General features: G+C 41.1%; 2 protein-coding genes across 3 annotated transcripts; both read right to left on the bottom strand.

Moving 5' to 3' along the window:
* Positions 1-6,940: 6,940 nt before the first annotated feature.
* LOC121180965 (general transcription factor IIH subunit 1-like) lies at positions 6,941-7,858 on the bottom strand. The gene is made up of 4 exons (XM_041036681.1): positions 7,772-7,858; positions 7,584-7,657; positions 7,427-7,483; positions 6,941-7,315 (listed from the first exon to the last, which is right to left on the bottom strand). The coding sequence occupies exons 2-4, from the start codon at positions 7,638-7,640 to the stop codon at positions 7,136-7,138; spliced, it is 294 nt and encodes a 97-aa protein (XP_040892615.1). The 5' UTR covers positions 7,641-7,657; positions 7,772-7,858; the 3' UTR covers positions 6,941-7,135.
* Positions 7,859-19,261: 11,403 nt separating this feature from the next.
* Positions 19,262-20,251, bottom strand: LOC121180967 (protein tincar-like). Of its 2 annotated transcripts, none has more exons than XM_041036683.1 (4): positions 20,168-20,251; positions 19,970-20,046; positions 19,782-19,850; positions 19,262-19,664 (listed from the first exon to the last, which is right to left on the bottom strand). In XM_041036683.1, the coding sequence occupies exons 2-4, from the start codon at positions 20,024-20,026 to the stop codon at positions 19,494-19,496; spliced, it is 297 nt and encodes a 98-aa protein (XP_040892617.1). In that variant the 5' UTR covers positions 20,027-20,046; positions 20,168-20,251; the 3' UTR covers positions 19,262-19,493. The 2 variants fall into 2 exon arrangements, with proteins under 2 accessions (XP_040892617.1, XP_040892618.1); XM_041036684.1 differs by having other exon boundaries at positions 19,970-20,043; positions 20,168-20,222.
* Between the last annotated feature and the right edge of the window lie 481 nt (positions 20,252-20,732).

The following is a 20,732-nucleotide window of genomic DNA, read 5'->3' as shown; positions in this document are numbered from 1 at the left end:
GGATTTTGTGCCGACCGTCCGTCGGTCTAAAAACCGTCTGAGACTCCGCCTGTTAAGCGTCAACATCAGTAGCGGTTTTTGGCACGGGCGAACCGGACAGCCGCCTGGGGCGGCATCACATGGGGGGCAGCACAACCACGTGAAAAGAAAATCATCTGCGCCGCTAAGCTGTTTTCTATTATCTATCGTATTACTGTGTGGGAAATTGGCCAATTCGTGCCGTCCCCATCTCCCGGCATGCACCACCAACATATGCATGTAGAAACGGCACCCTGACTGAAGGTGGTGGTTAGGTTGGAAGAGTGTGGGAGTCGTCCCTACTGATGGTCCTCTAACACTCGAGGCTCCGACACATGCGCGGTAGCTCATGAGGCAGCTGTATTGAACCACTGTATCAACGTGTGGTTTCGTCACTGACGTTTGAAGCAGGTGAGTGCTTCAGACGTCATACGAATCACCTGATTGGTTCGCTTTGTCATGTGAATCACGTGGCGGGATCGAGTGTGTTCAGAGATAGAATAGCTCTGTATAGTGGCGGTCATTTGAATTTTTCTTTGCAGAGTATGTCGGTTTGTTGCGGTTGTTAGGTGTTTTGAGAGTTAGTTGTGTTGAGCAATAGATATATATCTATTGCTCTATATACACTGATTCTCCAAAAATACAATAATATATAAATTAGATATAGATAAAGAGTTATATAGATAGGTATATAGATAGGTATATAGATAAGTATATAGATAGGTATATAGATATATAATCCTAAAAACATTAGATATAGATAAGACATATAGATTCATTGCATATAAATACACACACACACACACCAGCCTCATCTGTGCCATCTGAACGGGTTTTTTTCCAAGGCTGGGGAAATAGTTGTAAAAGAAGAAACCGATTGAGTCCAAAAACTGTAGAAAAACTGTTTCTTAATAAAAACTCAGTTACAAATAAACAGTTACACAAGCACAGTCACTGCCCTGTTCTTCAAGCACACCCTCTTTACCCACATACACATAAACCTCTTTACCAACGAAGTCCAAAACATACCATGATATAATCTGTATTTGCACCAGTACCATGTGAAAATGACATCACTCTGTATTTGTAGAGCACAGCTCATGAATGTACCAGCACCATTTCAATGTTTCACAACACAAAATATAAGTGAAGATTATGTAGGGTTAGAATCAGCCAAGCAAAATAACAAACATGGTCTTCTATTATTATTATTATTCTTAGTCCACTATACCATCTGGTGCAGTCAAACAGAAAAGTACTATTTATCTAGCTCCATGACAGTCAGACTCCCCATCTCCCAGCATATGCATGTATAGACGGCACCCTAACTCATGGTGGTGTCTGGCTTTATGGAGAGTGTGGGAGCCGTCCCCATCTCCCAGCATGCCCCAGCAGCATATGCATGTATAGACGGCACCCTGATTCAGGGTGGCATCTGGCTTTATGGAGAATGTGGGAGCCATCCCCGTCTCCCAGCATGCCCCAGCAGTATATGCATGTATAAATGGCACCCTGACTGACATGAGAGTGCACAGGCTCTCGGGCCTGCTCGGGGTACATTGCACAGCCCGCGAGAGGAGCATGAGAGTGCCCGGAGGATATATATTGTCAACCAGAGTACTCATTGTTGCATCACCTATTAACCTGTCCATAATTGTTGGCTGTGTGCATTGTTCTGTTTGAGTGTCAGCCACATTGGGGAAGTTGTTTAAGTCCCCTGAGTGAAGCTGCAGCTCATCAACAGATCTATGAAGCATGCTGTCCTCCTCAGAAATTCCAACTGTTAAATGAGAATAAATGCAGTTAAATCACAGAAACTATCAGGATGTCAATGATTTGTTTTGGGTTTTTTTGAAAGCAAACTTACTTTTCTTGTTATCTATGAAATGAATCTGCTGGCCAATGGGATGATCATCATATGACTCCTCCTTGACAAAGATGAGATCAGGTTCCCTCTCCATCAAGTCTATTGCTTACCGACAAGACAGGTGACAAAGAGCTATGAACACAAAAATCATTCGCTCATCTCTGTTCACTAAAGAAGTTATTGCACTGAAGATGAAAACCAAAACCGGTTGGTAAATGATCCACTGACCTGTACTCCCATGCTTGTCATAGCAGCAGGCTCCATTGTGTCTTTTCTGTGAGAGAGGTGTTTCTTCTCTCCAAAAGTCCAATCGCGACAAGGGGGCATGGTGCCCGATTGGACATTACTGTCCAGAGCGGCCCCGCGACCCTGGGGGCATGGTGCCCGATTGGACATTACTGTCCAGAGCGGCCCCGCGACCCTGGGGGCATGGTGCCCGATTGGACATTACTGTCCAGAGCGGCCCCGCGACCCTGGGGGCATGGTGCCCGATTGGACATTACTGTCCAGAGCGGCCCCGCGACCCTGGGGGCATGGTGCCCGATTGGACATTACTGTCCAGAGCGGCCCCGCGACCCTGGGGGCATGGTGCCCGATTGGACATTACTGTCCAGAGCGGCCCCGCGACCCTGGGGGCATGGTGCCCGATTGGACATTACTGTCCAGAGCGGCCCCGCGACCCTGGGGGCATGGTGCCCGATTGGACATTACTGTCCAGAGCGGCCCCGCGACCCTGGGGGCATGGTGCCCGATTGGACATTACTGTCCAGAGCGGCCCCGCGACCCTGGGGGCATGGTGCCCGATTGGACATTACTGTCCAGAGCGGCCCCGCGACCCTGGGGGCATGGTGCCCGATTGGACATTACTGTCCAGAGCGGCCCCGCGACCCTGGGGGCATGGTGCCCGATTGGACATTACTGTCCAGAGCGGCCCCGCGACCCTGGGGGCATGGTGCCCTGGTAGCCTGGCGGGGGGGTTACAGTGGGCGGGTCTAGGGAGTGACGTCATACAGGGATGGGGCTTATGCCACGTGGTGGGGGGTTGGGGGGGTCATAAATCAAAGGTCATAAATCACCCTTTTGACGTAAGGGTGTACCCATATTCTCTGTGGTGGTGTGGTCACAGAAGACCAAAAAAATATCTATTATCATTCTCCCTAACAGTAAAGAAAGTAAATAAATTCCAAAAACATCCATACTGATTGTTACAAACATTGATGTGGAAAATTATAAGTACATTGTAATTTTGGTATTTAAACCTCATAGAGCGTGTTTTGATTAAAGGTTTTGTGGCCATACCAGAGACCATGTATGAATCTATACTATACTGACACATCAGCAACTAGATATTCAGACTGAGACACTTAGGAAATAAAGACCAGGATGAAATAAGTTGCATTTTAAATGTTCTTTATTTCTTTCATTTGTATTAAACCAGTAATTTATTTATTGTGAACATGATCACATCATGGTTTTGCAGTTGTAGTAGTTTGCTGAGCTAGTGCCCTGAGGAGATTCACCATCTGGAGCAGCTCAGTAAGCTGGGAGAAGGGCGTGTTGTTGAAGATGAAAGGGCGACGATACTGGGAAAAAAATCAAGAAGATATATGAATATGTCATCCTAATATATTTCTATTTCTTGTCTATTTCTCACTAGCTGGTTGAAAAATGATTTTTATAATTATGTGTAAAGGAAATACTGACCTCTTCACTTGAGCGCTTCTCAATCACATGGGCTGGTTTAGCCTTTACAAGTAAGCAAAACATTTTGGTAAATTAGTACAACAGTAAGACTTCCACAGTGCTTCCTTGTTCTAAATTGTGGTAGAGTACAGAAAGGCCGTGTCTTACCAAAGTGCTGGAGACCAGCATCATCACGACAACAAGAGCAACAATCGTCACTCTGAAAGCCTGCATCTAAAAAGAGACAAACAAAACAACTTGTCACACGAAAATTACTGAAAATTACAGTTGCAGCCGTAATGCAAAGATCTTATCTTGAGCATGTTTCTTTCATTACTACATGTATAATTTGTCCTTACCTTTCTGAATGTTTGGACCTTTCAGTTGCTGTACACAAACAAAAAGTGCTGTGATATTCGCTGTTAGTGCAGAACCAGTATTCAGTCTGATATATATAGTGTCTGTCAGCCAATCACAGATGACATGAAAGCACCTTATATGTTTTGCAATGTGATAATGTCATTAAATACCAGACAAACAAACAAGTTTCTAAACATTTCTTTGAAACATGCGTGCCACCACGTAAAGTACTTAAACGCATTACTGTATATTTGTTCGCTGTACTGGTTGCATGCATTGATTTATAAATCATTTAGACAGCTACACCTCTGACAAATACCCTGTGCATTAGAGAAAAGGAGTGGGTTGTGCTTTAAAGTAGTCGATTGTGGTCAACTAATTGACTGAATAATGCACTACTAGCAATAATAATAGTAATAATAATTATTAGTAGTAGTAGGAGTAGGAATAGTGTTATTTTGTATCATTATTATTGAATAAAAATAAAACGAAATTATGATCTGAAATATATTCTATGGAAAAAAGAACTACATTGGCTGGAGCCAGTCCCAGCCAACTTTGGGCGAGAGGCAGGGTACACCCTAACTCTATCACAGGGCTATGAAATAAAATTGATGTATTCAATACTTTTTCATGTTAACATGATGATAATAATGGTAATGGTGAGGATGGCGATAATAATTACCTATTTTATTTCACAGTTAAAAATTACAATACTACTACCACTACTACTACTAATAATAATAATAATTTATCTTTCCTTTCATGTCATAGTTTAGTAGTGTGTGTGTGTGTGTGTGTGTGTGTGTGTGTGTGTGTGTGTGTGTGTGTGTGTGTGTGTGTGTGTGTGTGTGTGTGTGTGTGTGTGTGTGTGTGTGTGTGTGCAGCTCTACTATATGTTCGATCTTTGCTTGATGCAAATGCAAACAAATGTTGTCTGCATGCTGGATTTCCAGTCTGTTTCTTTGTACATCATTAAATCAATCAATCAGCTGACTACTGGAAAACACAACCCACTCCTTTTCTCTAAGACACAAGGTGTTTGTCAGCTGTAGCTGTCTAAATGATGTATAAATCAATGCATGCAACCAGCAGAGCAAACAAACATGCAGTAATGCTTTTAATTATTTGAAGTGATGGCATGGTGTGTTTCAAAGAAATGTTTGGACACTTGTTTGTCTGGTATTTAATGACATTATCACATTGCAAAACATATAAGGTGCTTTCATGTCATCTGTGATTGGCTGACAGACACTATATATATCAGACTGAATACTAGTTCTGCACTAACAGCGAATATCATAGCACTTTTTGTTTCTGTACAGCAACTGAAAGGTCCAAACATTCAGAAAGGTAAGGACAAATTATACATGTAGTAATGAACGGAACATGCTTAAGATAAGATCTTTGCATTACGGCTGCAACCGTAATTTTCATGTGACAAGTTGTTTTGTTTGTCTCTTTTTAGATGCAGGCTTTCAGAGTGAAGATTGTTGCTCTTGTTGTCGTCATGATGCTGGTCTCCAGCACTTTGGTAAGACACGGCCTTTCTGTACTCTACCACAATTTAGAACAAGGAAGCACTGTGGAAGTCTTACTGTTGTACTAATTTACCAAAATGTTTTGCTTACTTGTAAAGGCTAAACCAGCCCATGTGATTGAGAAGCGCTCAAGTGAAGAGGTCAGTGTTTACTTTGCATGTAAATGTGAAAATAATATTTCAACCGACTAGTGAGAAATTGAGATGAAATAGAAATATTTAATAATTTTTGATATTAGAAATAATTAGAATGACATTTTCATATATCTTATTGATTTTTTTCCCAGTATCGTCGCCCTTTCATCACCAACAACACGCCCTTCTCCCAGCTTACTGAGCTGCTCCAGATGGTGAATCTCCTCAGGGCACTGGCTCAGCAAACTACCACAACTGCAAAACCATGATGTGAACATGTTCACAATAAATAAGTTACTGGTTTAATACAAATGAAAGAAATAAAGAACATTTAAAATGCAACTCATTTCATCCTGGTCTTTTTTGCTGATTGTCTCTGATAGTCTGAATATCTAGGTGCTGGTGCTCACATGAAATGTGCTGTGGTGGGGTTGCATTGTAGAATAGATACATACATGCTGTCTGGTATAATAATAATAATAATTATTATTATTATTATTATTATTGAACCCAAGGCCTCAAACCTCCAGAGTGGTCCTCTTTCTTCCTCTGCTATTTGATTTGTTTTTGACTTTTTGGAAATTAATCAATTCACCTCACAGGAATCAGACCCACAGCCCTAAATCTACGAAACAGTCCTCTATCTTGCTGAGCTGTCTTACCGGCAAGGCTGTTTTGTTTGTGAAACCTAGTGAACTTTCAAATCGAGATTTTGATTCCTTGGCCTCAAAATCAGCACTGGCTTTCGCAAATCATCCACTGCTTTATGTCTTTGCATCTTGACTATTGTAATGCATTCAAGATGCCACTCTGCGTCTGCCTCTCAGTATCACTCTCAAATCACCCCCATGCTGAATTAGTTACACCTGCTTCCTGTGATATTTAGGATAGATTTTTACAGTCCTTTTCATAACATTTAAGGCACGTCACAGTTTGTCTCCACCATATATGAGTGAGCTGCTGATTCCTGATAGGTCCACAGGGCCTCTCAGGTCACTGGAACATGGGCTCCTGGTTGTGCTCCACTCAAAGTTCAAGACTTGTGGAGTCCAAACTTTTGTTGTCCTGGCCCTTCTCAAAATCTGTTCATTTTCAAATGCATTTTACTGATGCTTCCATGCCTTGACTCTATTTATACAACTGCTTTGTCATTTTTTGTGTCTCTGAAGCACCCAAGTTTAGAAAAGTGCTACATAAATAAAGTTTTACTTTACTATCTACATCTGTCTGGCTCATTTCTATGTGATACACTCAGTTCTGATTTTGGAAATGGCAAGTTCATCTTTAATGTTTCTGAAAATGCATTTTTAGGAAAAAAACATATTCAGTCCACAAAATAGACTTTCATTAAGTTTATTCAGCAGATTTTGCAGACAGTAAAGTAATTATGATCCACATGTTTCCTTGAACGTGAATGATGACAGTGGAAATACAACAAACTGACACAAAACAGTACTGATGTAAAAATAAAAACCCATGTCAGTTAACACTGGTTTTCATTCACTTGCTGATCTGTGTTTAGATTTCAGGTTTTATTTTGTAGTAGCTGGAGTTGTGGTGGTGGTAGTTGTAGCTGTAGTAGTAGTTGTAGTGGGTGTTGTAGTAGTTGTAGTGGGTGTTGTAGTAAGAGCTTGTTGTAGCTGCAGGAGGGTCAGAAGAAGCTGGAACCATTGTTGATTTGGGGGACTGTACGGGAGGAAAGGACGACGGCCCTGGGAGAAAATGAGAAACACTTATGGTCACATATACAGTGGATTTCTAGTAATTTTAAGAGACAGGTGAGTTGAATGCTGACGTCTAGAGAATGGAGGAAAGGCACTGACCTCATGGGAGGAAGAGCCAGAGTTTGACCGTGCAAGTCGTTTGGGTGCCACGTCAACCTGTAAAAGAAAAAACAAAGAAAAAGAATCCCCAGACTTGTAAGTGCGTTCTTTGGATTTTACAGTACAAGAACGCTGATACTGTCTTTGTCACACTTACAGGACTGGCCAGAGCAAGGCTCAGGAGGCATCCAAGCACAAACACTTCCTTCAGCATGGTTTCAGCGATCAAACCTGTTGAATAGAAAAAAACAAAAAACATGAACTCAGATGAACACTTGGGTAAAAATTATGAACAAAATCACCACACAGAAAACACAGAAAACAGTAAAATAATATCATAACTACCGTCAAGTCTTCACAACTTCAGCAGACTGTCTCACAGATAGTCGAGGAGATTGTGACAATGTTACTCTGGACGGTTGAGCTCTTTTTATGTACAGTTACAGGAGTGGACTTAATCTCATTAGCAAACAACACTGTTGGGAAATTGCCGTGATTTGGAAACTTCCCACCTCCACATTACAAGGTGAGGAAATAGGTGGGTAAGGTAATAATTAGAGAGGCACCTGGAAGGTACACTGTTGCCCATAAAGATGGAATAAAATATATTTTACCTCTTCTCATGAGATGATTGTGACAGTGTGATTTATTCTTAAATCTACAGATAAAATGTATATCTTCTCTTTTTTGATCAATCTCTTCCCATGTGATTACCGATGTGTATAAATAGGAATAAAAAGAGGAATGTGTCTGAAATCAAAATTATTCCAACTTTATGGGAAATAGTGTATGATAGGCATGAGTTATTTAGGGGCTAATATTAGAAACAATACATTACAGGCATGTAATGTCGACTTTCTGTGCATTCATTGTAGTTCTTTTTTGGCACATCTTAAACTGTTCTTCACCCATTTGCATCACATCCTTTAGCTCAACACATACTCAGATATATCTAATTTATCGAACTTATGAATAAAGCTGCTAGGAACAAAAACCACAAGAAAAATGTCACAGGCACCTTAAATATTTGCAAATAATTGCAGTAATGATAATCACTCAAAATATAACTTTAGAATATTTGAAGTTTGTAAAACATTACAGCCTTTTATTTGTTTGTTTTACTTTATTAATTAAACTGTACTAAAAAAGTTTAGGTTTTGTGCTGTATTTCAGTGAATCACATAAAGTCCATATTGTCTGAAAGTCCCATATCAGCACTATTAATTGAGTTTCTCAACTTGTCTCTACATGATATTTAATTAGATTTATGTTAGTACATGCTATATTTATGACCACGTCCACATCCGTGAATTATTCAGTGTATTTATTCTGAAATGTACTGAGACAAAAGATGGTGATTTGACACATTTTTGACTTGGAAATCCAGAAATTGTGACGACAAACAGCCAACAATCAACTGATTTTCTTTAAGAGTTAGCACTATTACCTGCCCTTATCTGACAGGGACACACTCGTATGCTCTCTCACAGCTCTTTGTAGCATTCAGCTCTGGAGTCAGAGGGAGGATTTTTATTTCTGCCTGCTCAATATTGCACATCTTGGAATAGGGTGGAGCTGTATCAAAATTTAGGATGTTAAGGTTAAGAAAATCAGGGATTTTATCTTTAAGCTTTAATTTCAAATTCTATATGCCTTCTATTTCTGTTGCTATTTCCATTCCTTTTTCTGGTCATGCTCATAAATCATGCTGTACCAAACAACCCTGCTTGGGGCCCTGTCTAGAGTTTCTTAAAGACTCCCCTGGCATCTAACAAAATTGGGATTTGCTGTACTTTATGTTATATTTGGGATGTGTTGTGGTCTGCGATGCTGCAGGCACATCCTTCATATTTTTTAAACCTGTCTAGACACTGTGAGCTGACTTGTCAGAAGCTTAGTTGAGTAATCATATGCACATGTGCAAGCTGCACTCATAGTCTTATTCACTCTGTTTATCATGTGACTGACTACACTGTAGTGAATGGAAACCACAATATATTCTGCTTACTCTAAAAACTTTAGTGTTGCAGTGTGAAAATGGGACATGGGGCTTTCAGATACAAATTGGAAAACACTGAACATAACAGTAAATCCTCCAGCTTAAACAACCAGTCAGTTGTCCCCACCCTCAGATACAACCCACAGGAATGTACCAATGACAGGCGAGCTCGGCCTTCAGAGACATGCTAACAACATTTAAAAACACGGTTTAGGCACAAAAACTGCTTGGTTCTGTTTAGGTTAGCAAAAAGCTGCTTGCACTGACAACCTATGGGCTTGTTTCTTATAGGAGGAAAGTCTTGATAATAAATAACTTATGAGCACAGACAGAGAGAAAGAGAGAAATTTCTGCATGCCGGTCTAATAAAGTAGTGAAAAGGTACATAACCCATAAAAAAAGAACACTCAATCTTTGTAATTTCTCTTTGCATGTTTAATGATCTGTTATTCAGTTTCAAAAAGTTATTTCAGAAAAAAATACTGAGAAACAAACTCTGTAAATAAGCACATTTTGAATTCAGCTTTTCTCCATTTGCAGTTTGTTGCCTCTTTATCCTGTCGTAGGAATAACTCCACTGACAAGCCTTGCCAACAAAAGTTGCACCAGTGCTGTCAAGGTCTGGTTGGGTACAATGCCGGAGTAGATGGATGGAAGCTGAAGCATTAATTGGTTCATCTGGAAACCACAGAATAGAAAATAATTATTTCATTGTATCATATAAAAAACTGTCATTTTAAAATAATCTTAAACAGGCACTGACCTCATAACTCCCAGAGCGTTTGACTCGATCATTCTCCTCAGAGACCTTTAAGAGTGAAGAATTTAATACCACAAATTTGCATTATTCAGTTTCTATCCAAAATAAAATGAAAACATGCAGCTTTATACATTGTGGCAGGTCATGGATAAGATGAGTACTTACAGGAAAGGTGTAACATAAAGCTGTGAAGCACAGAACAAGGAGCAGCAGTTTCATAGCTGAAAAGTTCAAGAATCCTTCCTGAAGCAGAAACAGAAAAGATACAGAAAAATAAGAATAATGATAATAATTAATTTGGAAGAGCTACAGCTAATTAAAATATATGAGTCACCTGAGATAACAATCTTACCCTCAAAGTCAAGAATGATGTTGACACAGTGGCCAAATTCAGAGTCCAGTGGTGAATTTGGTCTGAGATACCTGCATCTCCATGTGCACTTTTTAAAGAAAAGTTCTACGTCCAGTCGTCCAATCAGGTGTCAAAGGTGTTTTGATTTTCTGTTTGTCCTAAAGGTGTGAAATGTGATGAAATGATGTACAGGAAGGGATAATCTTAAAAACTTGTTGTCCACTCTTGGTGCCAGACTTAGAGCTAATCTCTTTGCTGTTGGGAAACAGTGAAGTGGTGCTCACTGGACATGATTCATGTACACAGCTTTATGTTGTTTGCACTTCTTGGTAAAAAAAAAAAAAAAAAAACGTCCTGCACATTTACAATATATTTTAGGTGAGAGAGATAATGCCAACACCATTAAATATATAATGTATGTATGTATATATTTTTTGTGTGTTTTATAATAAAATGTATTCTACATTATACACTATGACGTAGTTGTTCACTAATGTATTCATTAACAATTTTAGTCATCCCTGACTTGGGATATAAAAAGATCATAAATGAACAAAACACACATTTGTAATAATTTAAAATATGTCTTCATATAAAAAACATGTGCAAACAAATGTTGTGCATTAATAAAGAGTAATAAAATGGGCTTCTACCTGCTTGCAACCATGTGCTATTGTGTTGTAAACCATTTGTTAAGTATTTGTATTCTGACAGTTTCATTAATGTTTCTCTTGATTTTAATAAAATAAAACATATTTAGTCCACATCTTTTCCATTTATTCCATGATGTTTATTCAGCAGATACTACAGAAGATAAAGAGATTTTGATCCATATTTACTTGAATGCCCCAATGTGAAAAATCCACATCATTCAATACTAGTTTTCATACACTTAAATTTCAGGTTTTATTTTGTTGTAGCAGGAGCAGCAGTTGTGGCTGCTGCAGTGGTAGTTGCAGCAGTAGTTGTGGTAGTTGCAGCTGTAGTTGTTGTAGCTGCAGTTGTTGAAGTTGCCTGGAAGATGGTGAGAAGTAACTGCAAAAGCTGCTGATCCAGATTTGGCTGTCCTGAGAAACGCTTCAAGAAAATCAGAAACATTCATCGTCAGTTACACAGCAGATGTTTTTCCAAGGAATTTTTACAATAACAGACAGTCAGATATGTTTAACTGCAGAGGACAGAGGAGATACTCACCTCATTGGAGAATGAGCCAGAGTTAGAGTTAGAGTTTGAGCGGGCAAGTCGTCTGTGTGCCATGTCCATCTGCAGAAAGTCCAGGAGTGACAAGTTTGATATGTCTGCATTATACTATTATGGTAGTAGTAATAATTTTAAAATACAGGAATAATTGATATTGAATATGAGAATGTTTCACTTACAGGATTGGCCAGAGTGAGGCTCAGGAGGCATCCCAGCACAAATACTACCTTCAGCATGGTTTCAGTGATCACACCTACTGAAAAAATATAAATACAATAAAGACATATTGTCCAGGTTACCAATAAAATCACTGTTGCACCAGGATAACACAGAAAATACAGAATGCTACAAGTAGATATAATAGAATTAAAAATCATGTGTTTACAGTCAGGTCTTCACAACTTTGGCAGACTGACTCACAGATAGTTGAAGTGCTCTTTATTGTGCACCTCTGAATGTTGAGCTTTTCTTATATACAGGTACAGGAGTGGATGTCATGTCATTTACATAAACACAGTGTTGTTGAGAAATTGAAATTATTAGGAAATCTCCCACCTGCATATTTTAAGGTGTGACTACTGATCACAGCCCAAACCACAATTGGGCCATGTGATATGTAATATTAGTTTAACATCTCATATCAGAAATAATATACTAGCATGCTGGATTTCTCTAAACTCCTACAGAGAGAATAAGGGTACACCCTTATGCCAAAAAGGTGATTTATGACCCCTGATTTATTACTCAGGGTGGTGACTGGCTTTATGGAGAGTGTGGGAGCCATCCCCATTTCCCAGCATGCCTCCACAACATATGCATGTATAGACAGCACCCTGACTCAGGGTGGTGACTGGCTTTATGGAGAGTGTGGGAACCATCCCCATCTCCCAGCATGCCCCAGCAGCATATGCATGTATAGACGGCACCCTGACTGAAATGTGAGTGCACAGGCTCTCGGGCCTGCTCGGGGGGCGTCGCACAGCCCGAGAGAGGAGCACGAGAGTGCCCGGAGGATATGTGTTGTCAACCAGAGTACTCATTGTTGCATCACCTATTAACCTGTCCATAATTGTTGGCTATGTGCATTGTTCTGTTTCAGTGTCAGCCACCATGGGGAAGTTATTTAAGTCCCCTGAGTGAAGCTGCAACTCATCAACAGATCTATGAAGCATGCTGTCCTCCTCAGAAATTCCAACAGTTAAATGAGAATAAATGCAGTTAAATCACAGAAACTATCAGGATTTCAATGATTTGTTTTGGGGTTTTTTTTTAAAAGCAAACTTACTTTTCTTGTTATCTATGAAATGAATCTGCTGGCCAATGGGATGATCATCATATGACTCCTCCTTGACAAAGATGAGATCAGGTTCCCTCTCCATCAAGTCTATTGCTTATCGACAAGACAGGTGACAAAGAGCTATGAACATAAAAATGACTCGGCCACTGTGCAATGTTGTATTGTGGGACACACAGCAGCACCGTGAACGAAGGCCACTGTGCAATGTTGTATTGTGGGACACACAGCAGCACCGTGAACGAAGGCCACTGTGCAATGTTGTATTGTGGGACACACAGCAGCACCGTGAACGAAGGCCACTGTGCAATGTTGTATTGTGGGACACACAGCAGCACCGTGAACGAAGGCCACTGTGCAATGTTGTATTGTGGGACACACAGCAGCACCGTGAACGAAGGCCACTGTGCAATGTTGTATTGTGGGACACACAGCAGCACCGTGAACGAAGGCCACTGTGCAATGTTGTATTGTGGGACACACAGCAGCACCGTGAACGAAGGCCACTGTGCAATGTTGTATTGTGGGACACACAGCAGCACCGTGAACGAAGGCCACTGTGCAATGTTGTATTGTGGGACACACAGCAGCACCGTGAACGAAGGCCACTGTGCAATGTTGTATTGTGGGACACACAGCAGCACCGTGAACGAAGGCCACTGTGCAATGTTGTATTGTGGGACACACAGCAGCACCGTGAACGAAGGCCACTGTGCAATGTTGTATTGTGGGACACACAGCAGCACCGTGAACGAAGGCCACTGTGCAATGTTGTATTGTGGGACACACAGCAGCACCGTGAACGAAGGCCACTGTGCAATGTTGTATTGTGGGACACACAGCAGCACCGTGAACGAAGGCCACTGTGCAATGTTGTATTGTGGGACACACAGCAGCACCGTGAACGAAGGCCACTGTGCAATGTTGTATTGTGGGACACACAGCAGCACCGTGAACGAAGGCCACTGTGCAATGTTGTATTGTGGGACACACAGCAGCACCGTGAACGAAGGCCACTGTGCAATGTTGTATTGTGGGACACACAGCAGCACCGTGAACGAAGGCCACTGTGCAATGTTGTATTGTGGGACACACAGCAGCACCGTGAACGAAGGCCACTGTGCAATGTTGTATTGTGGGACACACAGCAGCACCGTGAACGAAGGCCACTGTGCAATGTTGTATTGTGGGACACACAGCAGCACCGTGAACGAAGGCCACTGTGCAATGTTGTATTGTGGGACACACAGCAGCACCGTGAACGAAGGCCACTGTGCAATGTTGTATTGTGGGACACACAGCAGCACCGTGAACGAAGGCCACTGTGCAATGTTGTATTGTGGGACACACAGCAGCACCGTGAACGAAGGCCACTGTGCAATGTTGTATTGTGGGACACACAGCAGCACCGTGAACGAAGGCCACTGTGCAATGTTGTATTGTGGGACACACAGCAGCACCGTGAACGAAGGCCACTGTGCAATGTTGTATTGTGGGACACACAGCAGCACCGTGAACGAAGGCCACTGTGCAATGTTGTATTGTGGGACACACAGCAGCACCGTGAACGAAGGCCACTGTGCAATGTTGTATTGTGGGACACACAGCAGCACCGTGAACGAAGGCCACTGTGCAATGTTGTATTGTGGGACACACAGCAGCACCGTGAACGAAGGCCACTGTGCAATGTTGTATTGTGGGACACACAGCAGCACCGTGAACGAAGGCCACTGTGCAATGTTGTATTGTGGGACACACAGCAGCACCGTGAACGAAGGCCACTGTGCAATGTTGTATTGTGGGACACACAGCAGCACCGTGAACGAAGGCCACTGTGCAATGTTGTATTGTGGGACACACAGCAGCACCGTGAACGAAGGCCACTGTGCAATGTTGTATTGTGGGACACACAGCAGCACCGTGAACGAAGGCCACTGTGCAATGTTGTATTGTGGGACACACAGCAGCACCGTGAACGAAGGCCACTGTGCAATGTTGTATTGTGGGACACACAGCAGCACCGTGAACGAAGGCCACTGTGCAATGTTGTATTGTGGGACACACAGCAGCACCGTGAACGAAGGCCACTGTGCAATGTTGTATTGTGGGACACACAGCAGCACCGTGAACGAAGGCCACTGTGCAATGTTGTATTGTGGGACACACAGCAGCACCGTGAACGAAGGCCAGTCCTTTCCAAAAACTCCATCGATGACTGGAGCTTGAAGAACAGGGTAGTGACTGTGCTTGTGTAACTGTTTATTTGTAACTGAGTTTTTATTAAGAAACAACAGTTTTTCTACAGTTTTTGGACTCAATCGGTTTCTTCTTTTACAAACTATTTCCCCAGCCTTGGAAAAAACCCATTCAGACAGCACAGATAAGGCTGGGGTGTGTGTGTGTGTGTGTGTGTGTGTATTTATATGTAATGAATCTATATGTCTTATCTATATCTAATGTTTTTTTAGGATTATATATCTATATACCTATCTATGTAACTCTTTATCTATATCTAATTTATATATTATATAGGCTATCTATTGCTCTATATACACTGATTCTCCAAAAATACACTATCAACACTACTAACACTCAAAACACCTAACAAACGCAACAAACCGACATACTCTGCAAAGAAAACTTCAAATGACCGCCACTATACAGAGCTATTCTATCTCTGAACACACTCGATCCCACCACGTGATTCACATGACAAACCGAACCAATCAGGTGATGCCTATGACGTCTGAAGCACTCACCTGCTTCAAACGTCAGTGACCAAACCACACCTCGGCACAAGAGTTCAATACAACTGCCTCATGAGCTACCGCGCATGTGTCGGAGTGTTAGAGGACCATCACTAGGGAGGACTCCCACACTCTTCCAACCTAACCACCACCTTCAGTCAGGGTGCCGTTTCTACATGCATATGCTGGTGGTGCATGCTGGGAGATGAGGACGGCGCGAATTGGCCAATTTCCCACACAGTAATATGATAGATAATAGAAAACAGCTTAGCGGCACAGATGATTTTCTTTTCACGTGGTTGTGCCGCCCCCCATGTGATGCCGCCCCGGGCGGCTGTCCGGTTCGCCCGTGCCAAAAACCGCCACTGATGTTGACGCTTAACACGGCGGAGTCTCAGACGGTTTTTAGGCCGACGGACAGTCGGCACAAAATCCTCGTCCCCGCTGTCTCGTCCGCACACTCCGACAGACGTATCCGATCCCCCAAAACACCGCTCAGCGCGCTCTACTAAATCTGTAATTATTTATAGTGAGTGACCTGCTTACAACTCTTTGTTGTCAACAGCTGTTTTTTATGATTCAGATTCTCTCTTACCCCTTCCATCTCCTCTGGAGTCACTTTTAACAAGAGAAACCCTCGTTAAATAATTTTTAAAATAAGACGTTTAAATGAATAGCTGTTCTGAGGAGTTTAAATAAATCAGGGTCATAAATCATCTTTTTGGCATAAGGGTGTACCCTTATTCTCTTCCTACATTTTTGTTTTAGTCAGAAAACATTTCATATTACCACTGTTATGTAGTTTCAGTCCCTTCACTCTCCACCACTTGGTATTGGAAAATTGACTTAGTGGCTTGGGCAGGGAACAGGCAACACCCAGTGATGCATGCACTTCTGCCTGCTTCCTCTTGTTTTAGGAAACTGGCAGCTACTCTGACTACAGTAAACTCACATAATGATCAGACAATTTTTTTTTTCATTATTATTATTACTCACTGCCACCAGTCACATACTCTTGCTAAGACAAAGGGATCAAAGTCATCAGACTAGAGACTAATGTGTGAAGTAATTAACTGTCCACTGTTGGTGCCAGACTCAGAGACAATCTAATTGCTGTTGGGAAACAGTGAAGCCGTGCTCACAGGACATGATTCATTTATGCAGCTTTATTTGTGCTTCAAATATATATATATTTTAGGTAAAACAGAGAATGCCACCTTAAGTCCTTCGTTGGTCCTTTGACTTCAAATATTAAGTGTATTTTGTTTCAGTCTTTTATTGTAAATGTAAAGGTTGGGCAGCCAGAAACTCAAGGGAAGAGAGGACCCAAATACAAAAACCCCAGGACAGGCAAATGAGCCTAACTACTAAGTCTTTTAATTGAACTCAAAATCATTGGCAGAGCCCAGGACCAGAGCACAAACAGAAACAACTAAAAATCATCCACACGTGGAGAAAAAGGCTCAGGAACGAAACTAAACAAAAATACAAATGTCCTTACTGAAGCAAGCTGGGTGCAGAGGAAAATCCATAGGCAAACACTGGAATACAGTAAACAGACAAAACCGGGGGAGAACATGGGCAGGGAAACAGGGACGCCACAGGAATGAACAAAGGCAATACAGATGCAGACTCAGATGCAGACACAGACAAACTAACAAGGACACAGGGAAACAATGAGACTTGCATGCACAAGGTAATGGGTAACAGGTGAAACCAATTAGGGCGGGGCAGACAATCACAAAAGGAGGGAAACCAGACAAAGACAGGAAGTAGACTAAGACAAGATACACAAGGGCTACCACTTCAAAGTAAAACAGAAACTACACAACCAAAACTCAAACACCCAAAAGAAGAGTAACTTGACTAAAGAAAACAACTGGAACTACTAGCAGAACTAAAGAAACTAAGCAAGAGACTAGAAGCACCAAATGTCCATTAAGAGTTCAAAAAGCAAAACAAAGGATTCAGAAAAACAGCTCCGTTTGGGGCTGATCACGACAGTAAAATGTACACAAGACAGATGTCACTGGTTAGGCATTTTTCAATAATCAACAAGACCTTCCCATTAAATTTAACTTATGGACTGCACATAAACCATGTTGCAGTCCATAAGTATTGATTGACAATCTTTTAAATGGATTAGTCAGTTTTGCCTCCCACAGATGTTTTCATTGTAATTTATGGATAGTGAGTGGTTACCCAACACATGTTCACATGATGTATGATGGTCTTTATTGCTAAAATAGATGTGTGCTACTTAATAAGAGAATGGGGAGGCTTATAGCAGTTGGGAGAGGAAGGCTTTGTGAGGATGCATTCATATGACTTCTGGGAAACTTTTATTTTCAGATCCAGCCATTTTCAACTCAATTCAGTATGTATTGCTGTGTCCAGTGACAGTATAACAAAGGATACTGGAAGGACAGGTGGGATGACAAAAGGAAAAGACAAAAGGCCTTGGAAATGGCACTGGAATGGGGACAGGATTTGGCTGAAACTGAGGCTTCATGTAGTTCTGGTTCATCTGAAAAACAAAGTGATCAGCCCAAAAGCTAAAGACATTTTGTCATGTATGCAGTTATTTTGACAGTGTGTTACAGCTTGCATCCATAAACTGACCGCATCACTATCATCTGAGCATCTGACTTGCTTCTTCTACCCAAAGAACTTTAAAAACAAATTATTTCACATCCAAGGCTCTTTTAACATACCTCAATCACGTACATTCAGCACTGAAAGAAATACCACAACACCACCACAGTAATTAAGAAACATGTGACTCATAGGCAGATGTGAAGATTGTTGTTATTGTTGGTTTGAGACACAGGGACGGATTAGGACGACACTGAAGCCCAACATCAAAACCAGCAGTTTCATAGCTGAGATAAACTTGAGTCCTTTGTGGAGCAAAAGAAGCTGCTAATTGCACATGGTGTGCATCATTTCAAAAAATGAACATGCTCCTCAGGAAGAAAACAGTCTTACGTTGAATCAAAAAAATTTAAGATGAAATTTTATTGTAAGCCACATGTTGTGTCTGACATTCTAATTCTAACTGTCTGACTAATTTCTCAATTGTCTTTTATCTGTCCAGGTGCACTTCCTAGGAATATTTTTACCCCTCAGTCACCTAATTGGCTGTCAAAGTGGGATGTTTGATGCTTGATATGTCTATTACTGGCGTGAAATGTGATGAAACCATGCATGTGGCAGCTCACTCTGACCACAGAGCCAGACAGATGCAGGCTCAGAGGTATGAGGAAACAAATTGCTGAAGCTGGTTATGATTCATATCCTCTATTTTATGCTGAGTTGTTATGATGCACTTAGAAACCTATAACTGATCATTTCTGTGTGACACATTTAAAGTACCCTTGTCCAGCCTTTAAAATCCCTATGCAAACAGTCAATAAATTATCTATAACAAACTATAATGTGGTTGATTTTGGGGGGGAAAAAAACACATTTTGTTCATATCTGTTCCATTTATGAAGTTTATTCAGCAGACAGCACAGAGAATAAAGAGATTTCAATCCTTATTTTTACTTGAACCAGAATGATGAATGCAATTTTAATTTTAAAAAATTTTAAACAGTTGTGACTTCTCTATAAAACATGACAAACTGACACCCCAACAGCCCCGATGTGAAAAATCCACATCATTCAATACTGGTTTTCATTCACTTAACAACTTCTGGTTGAATTTCAGGTTTTATTTTGTTGTAGCAGGAGCAACAGTTGTGGCTGCAGTAGTGGTAGTTGCAGTTGTAGTTGTGGTAGTTGCAGCTGTAGTTGTGGTAGCTGCAGTTGTTGAAGTTGCCCGGAAGATGGCGAGAAGTAACTGGAAAAGCTGCTGATCCAGGTTTGGCTGTCCTGAGGAACGCTTCAAGAAAATCAGAAACATTCATCGTCAGTTCTACAGCAGATGTTTTTCCAAGGAATTTTTACAGTAACAGACAGTCAGATATGTTTAACTGCAGAGGACAGAGGAGATACTCACCTCATTGGAGAATGAGCCAGAGTTAGAGTCAGAGCTTGAGCGGGCAAGTCGTCTGTGTGCCATGTCCATCTGCAGAAAGTCCAGGAGTGACAAGTTTGATATGTCTGCATTATTCTATTACAATGATATTGAAAATACTAAAACATAAAATGTGCAATTAATGCTGCATATGAGAATGTTTCACTTACAGGATTGGCCAGAGTGAGGCTCAGGAGGCATCCCAGCACAAATACTACCTTCAGCATGGTTTCCGTGTTCACACCTACTGAAAAAATATAAATACAATAACAGATTGTCAATAAAATCACTGCTGCACTGTGATCACGCAGAAAATACAGAATGCTGCAAGTAGATATGATCAGATAAATTAAAATTAATATATTTACACTCAAGTCTTCACAACTTTGGCAGACTGTCTTGTAGATGGTCGAAGTGGTCGTTATAATGTAGCTCTGAATGCTGAGCTTTTCTTATATACAGGTACAGGCACGGATGTCATGTCATTTACATAAACACAGTGTTGTTGAGAAATTGCAATTATTTGGAAATCTCCCACCTGCATATTTTAAGGTGTGACTACTGATCAGATCCCAAACCACACCTGGACCATGTGAAATGTAGTATTAGTTTAATATCTCATATCAGAGATAATATACTAGCATGCTGGCTTTGTCAAAAATTCAAAACTAAATATTAGTTTTAGTCAGAAAACATTTCATATTACCATTGTTATACAGTTTCAGTCTCTTCACTCTCCACCCTTTGGTATTGGCAAATCAGTAAACAGATGCACACATGGACATACCTGGTGAAATCATGTGACTTAGTGGCTTGGGCTGGTAACAGGCAACACCCAGTGAAGCATGCAACTCTGCCTGCTTCCTCTTGGTTTAGGAAACTGACAGCTACTCTGGTTTAAGCTCTTCAAATAAATATGTACAGTAAATTCAC

Source organism: Toxotes jaculatrix, chromosome 4 (genome assembly GCF_017976425.1).
Source record: "Toxotes jaculatrix isolate fToxJac2 chromosome 4, fToxJac2.pri, whole genome shotgun sequence".
NCBI lineage: Eukaryota > Metazoa > Chordata > Actinopteri > Toxotidae > Toxotes > Toxotes jaculatrix.
This window is presented reverse-complemented; position numbering and strand designations above follow the sequence as displayed.

Coding starts and splice junctions, on each gene's coding strand:
- LOC121180965 (XM_041036681.1), bottom strand. CDS start 7,640: ATGCTGAAGGAAGTGTTTGTGCTTGGATGCCTCCTGAGCCTTGCTCTG. Junction 7,484..7,583: donor GCCTTGCTCTGGCCAGTCCT/GTAAGTGTGACA, acceptor TTTCTTTTACAG/GTTGACGTGGCACCCAAACG. Junction 7,316..7,426: donor CTGGCTCTTCCTCCCATGAG/GTCAGTGCCTTT, acceptor ATTTTCTCCCAG/GGCCGTCGTCCTTTCCTCCC.
- LOC121180967 (XM_041036683.1), bottom strand. CDS start 20,026: ATGCTGAAGGTAGTATTTGTGCTGGGATGCCTCCTGAGCCTCACTCTG. Junction 19,851..19,969: donor GCCTCACTCTGGCCAATCCT/GTAAGTGAAACA, acceptor GACTTTCTGCAG/ATGGACATGGCACACAGACG. Junction 19,665..19,781: donor CTGGCTCATTCTCCAATGAG/GTGAGTATCTCC, acceptor ATTTTCTTGAAG/CGTTCCTCAGGACAGCCAAA.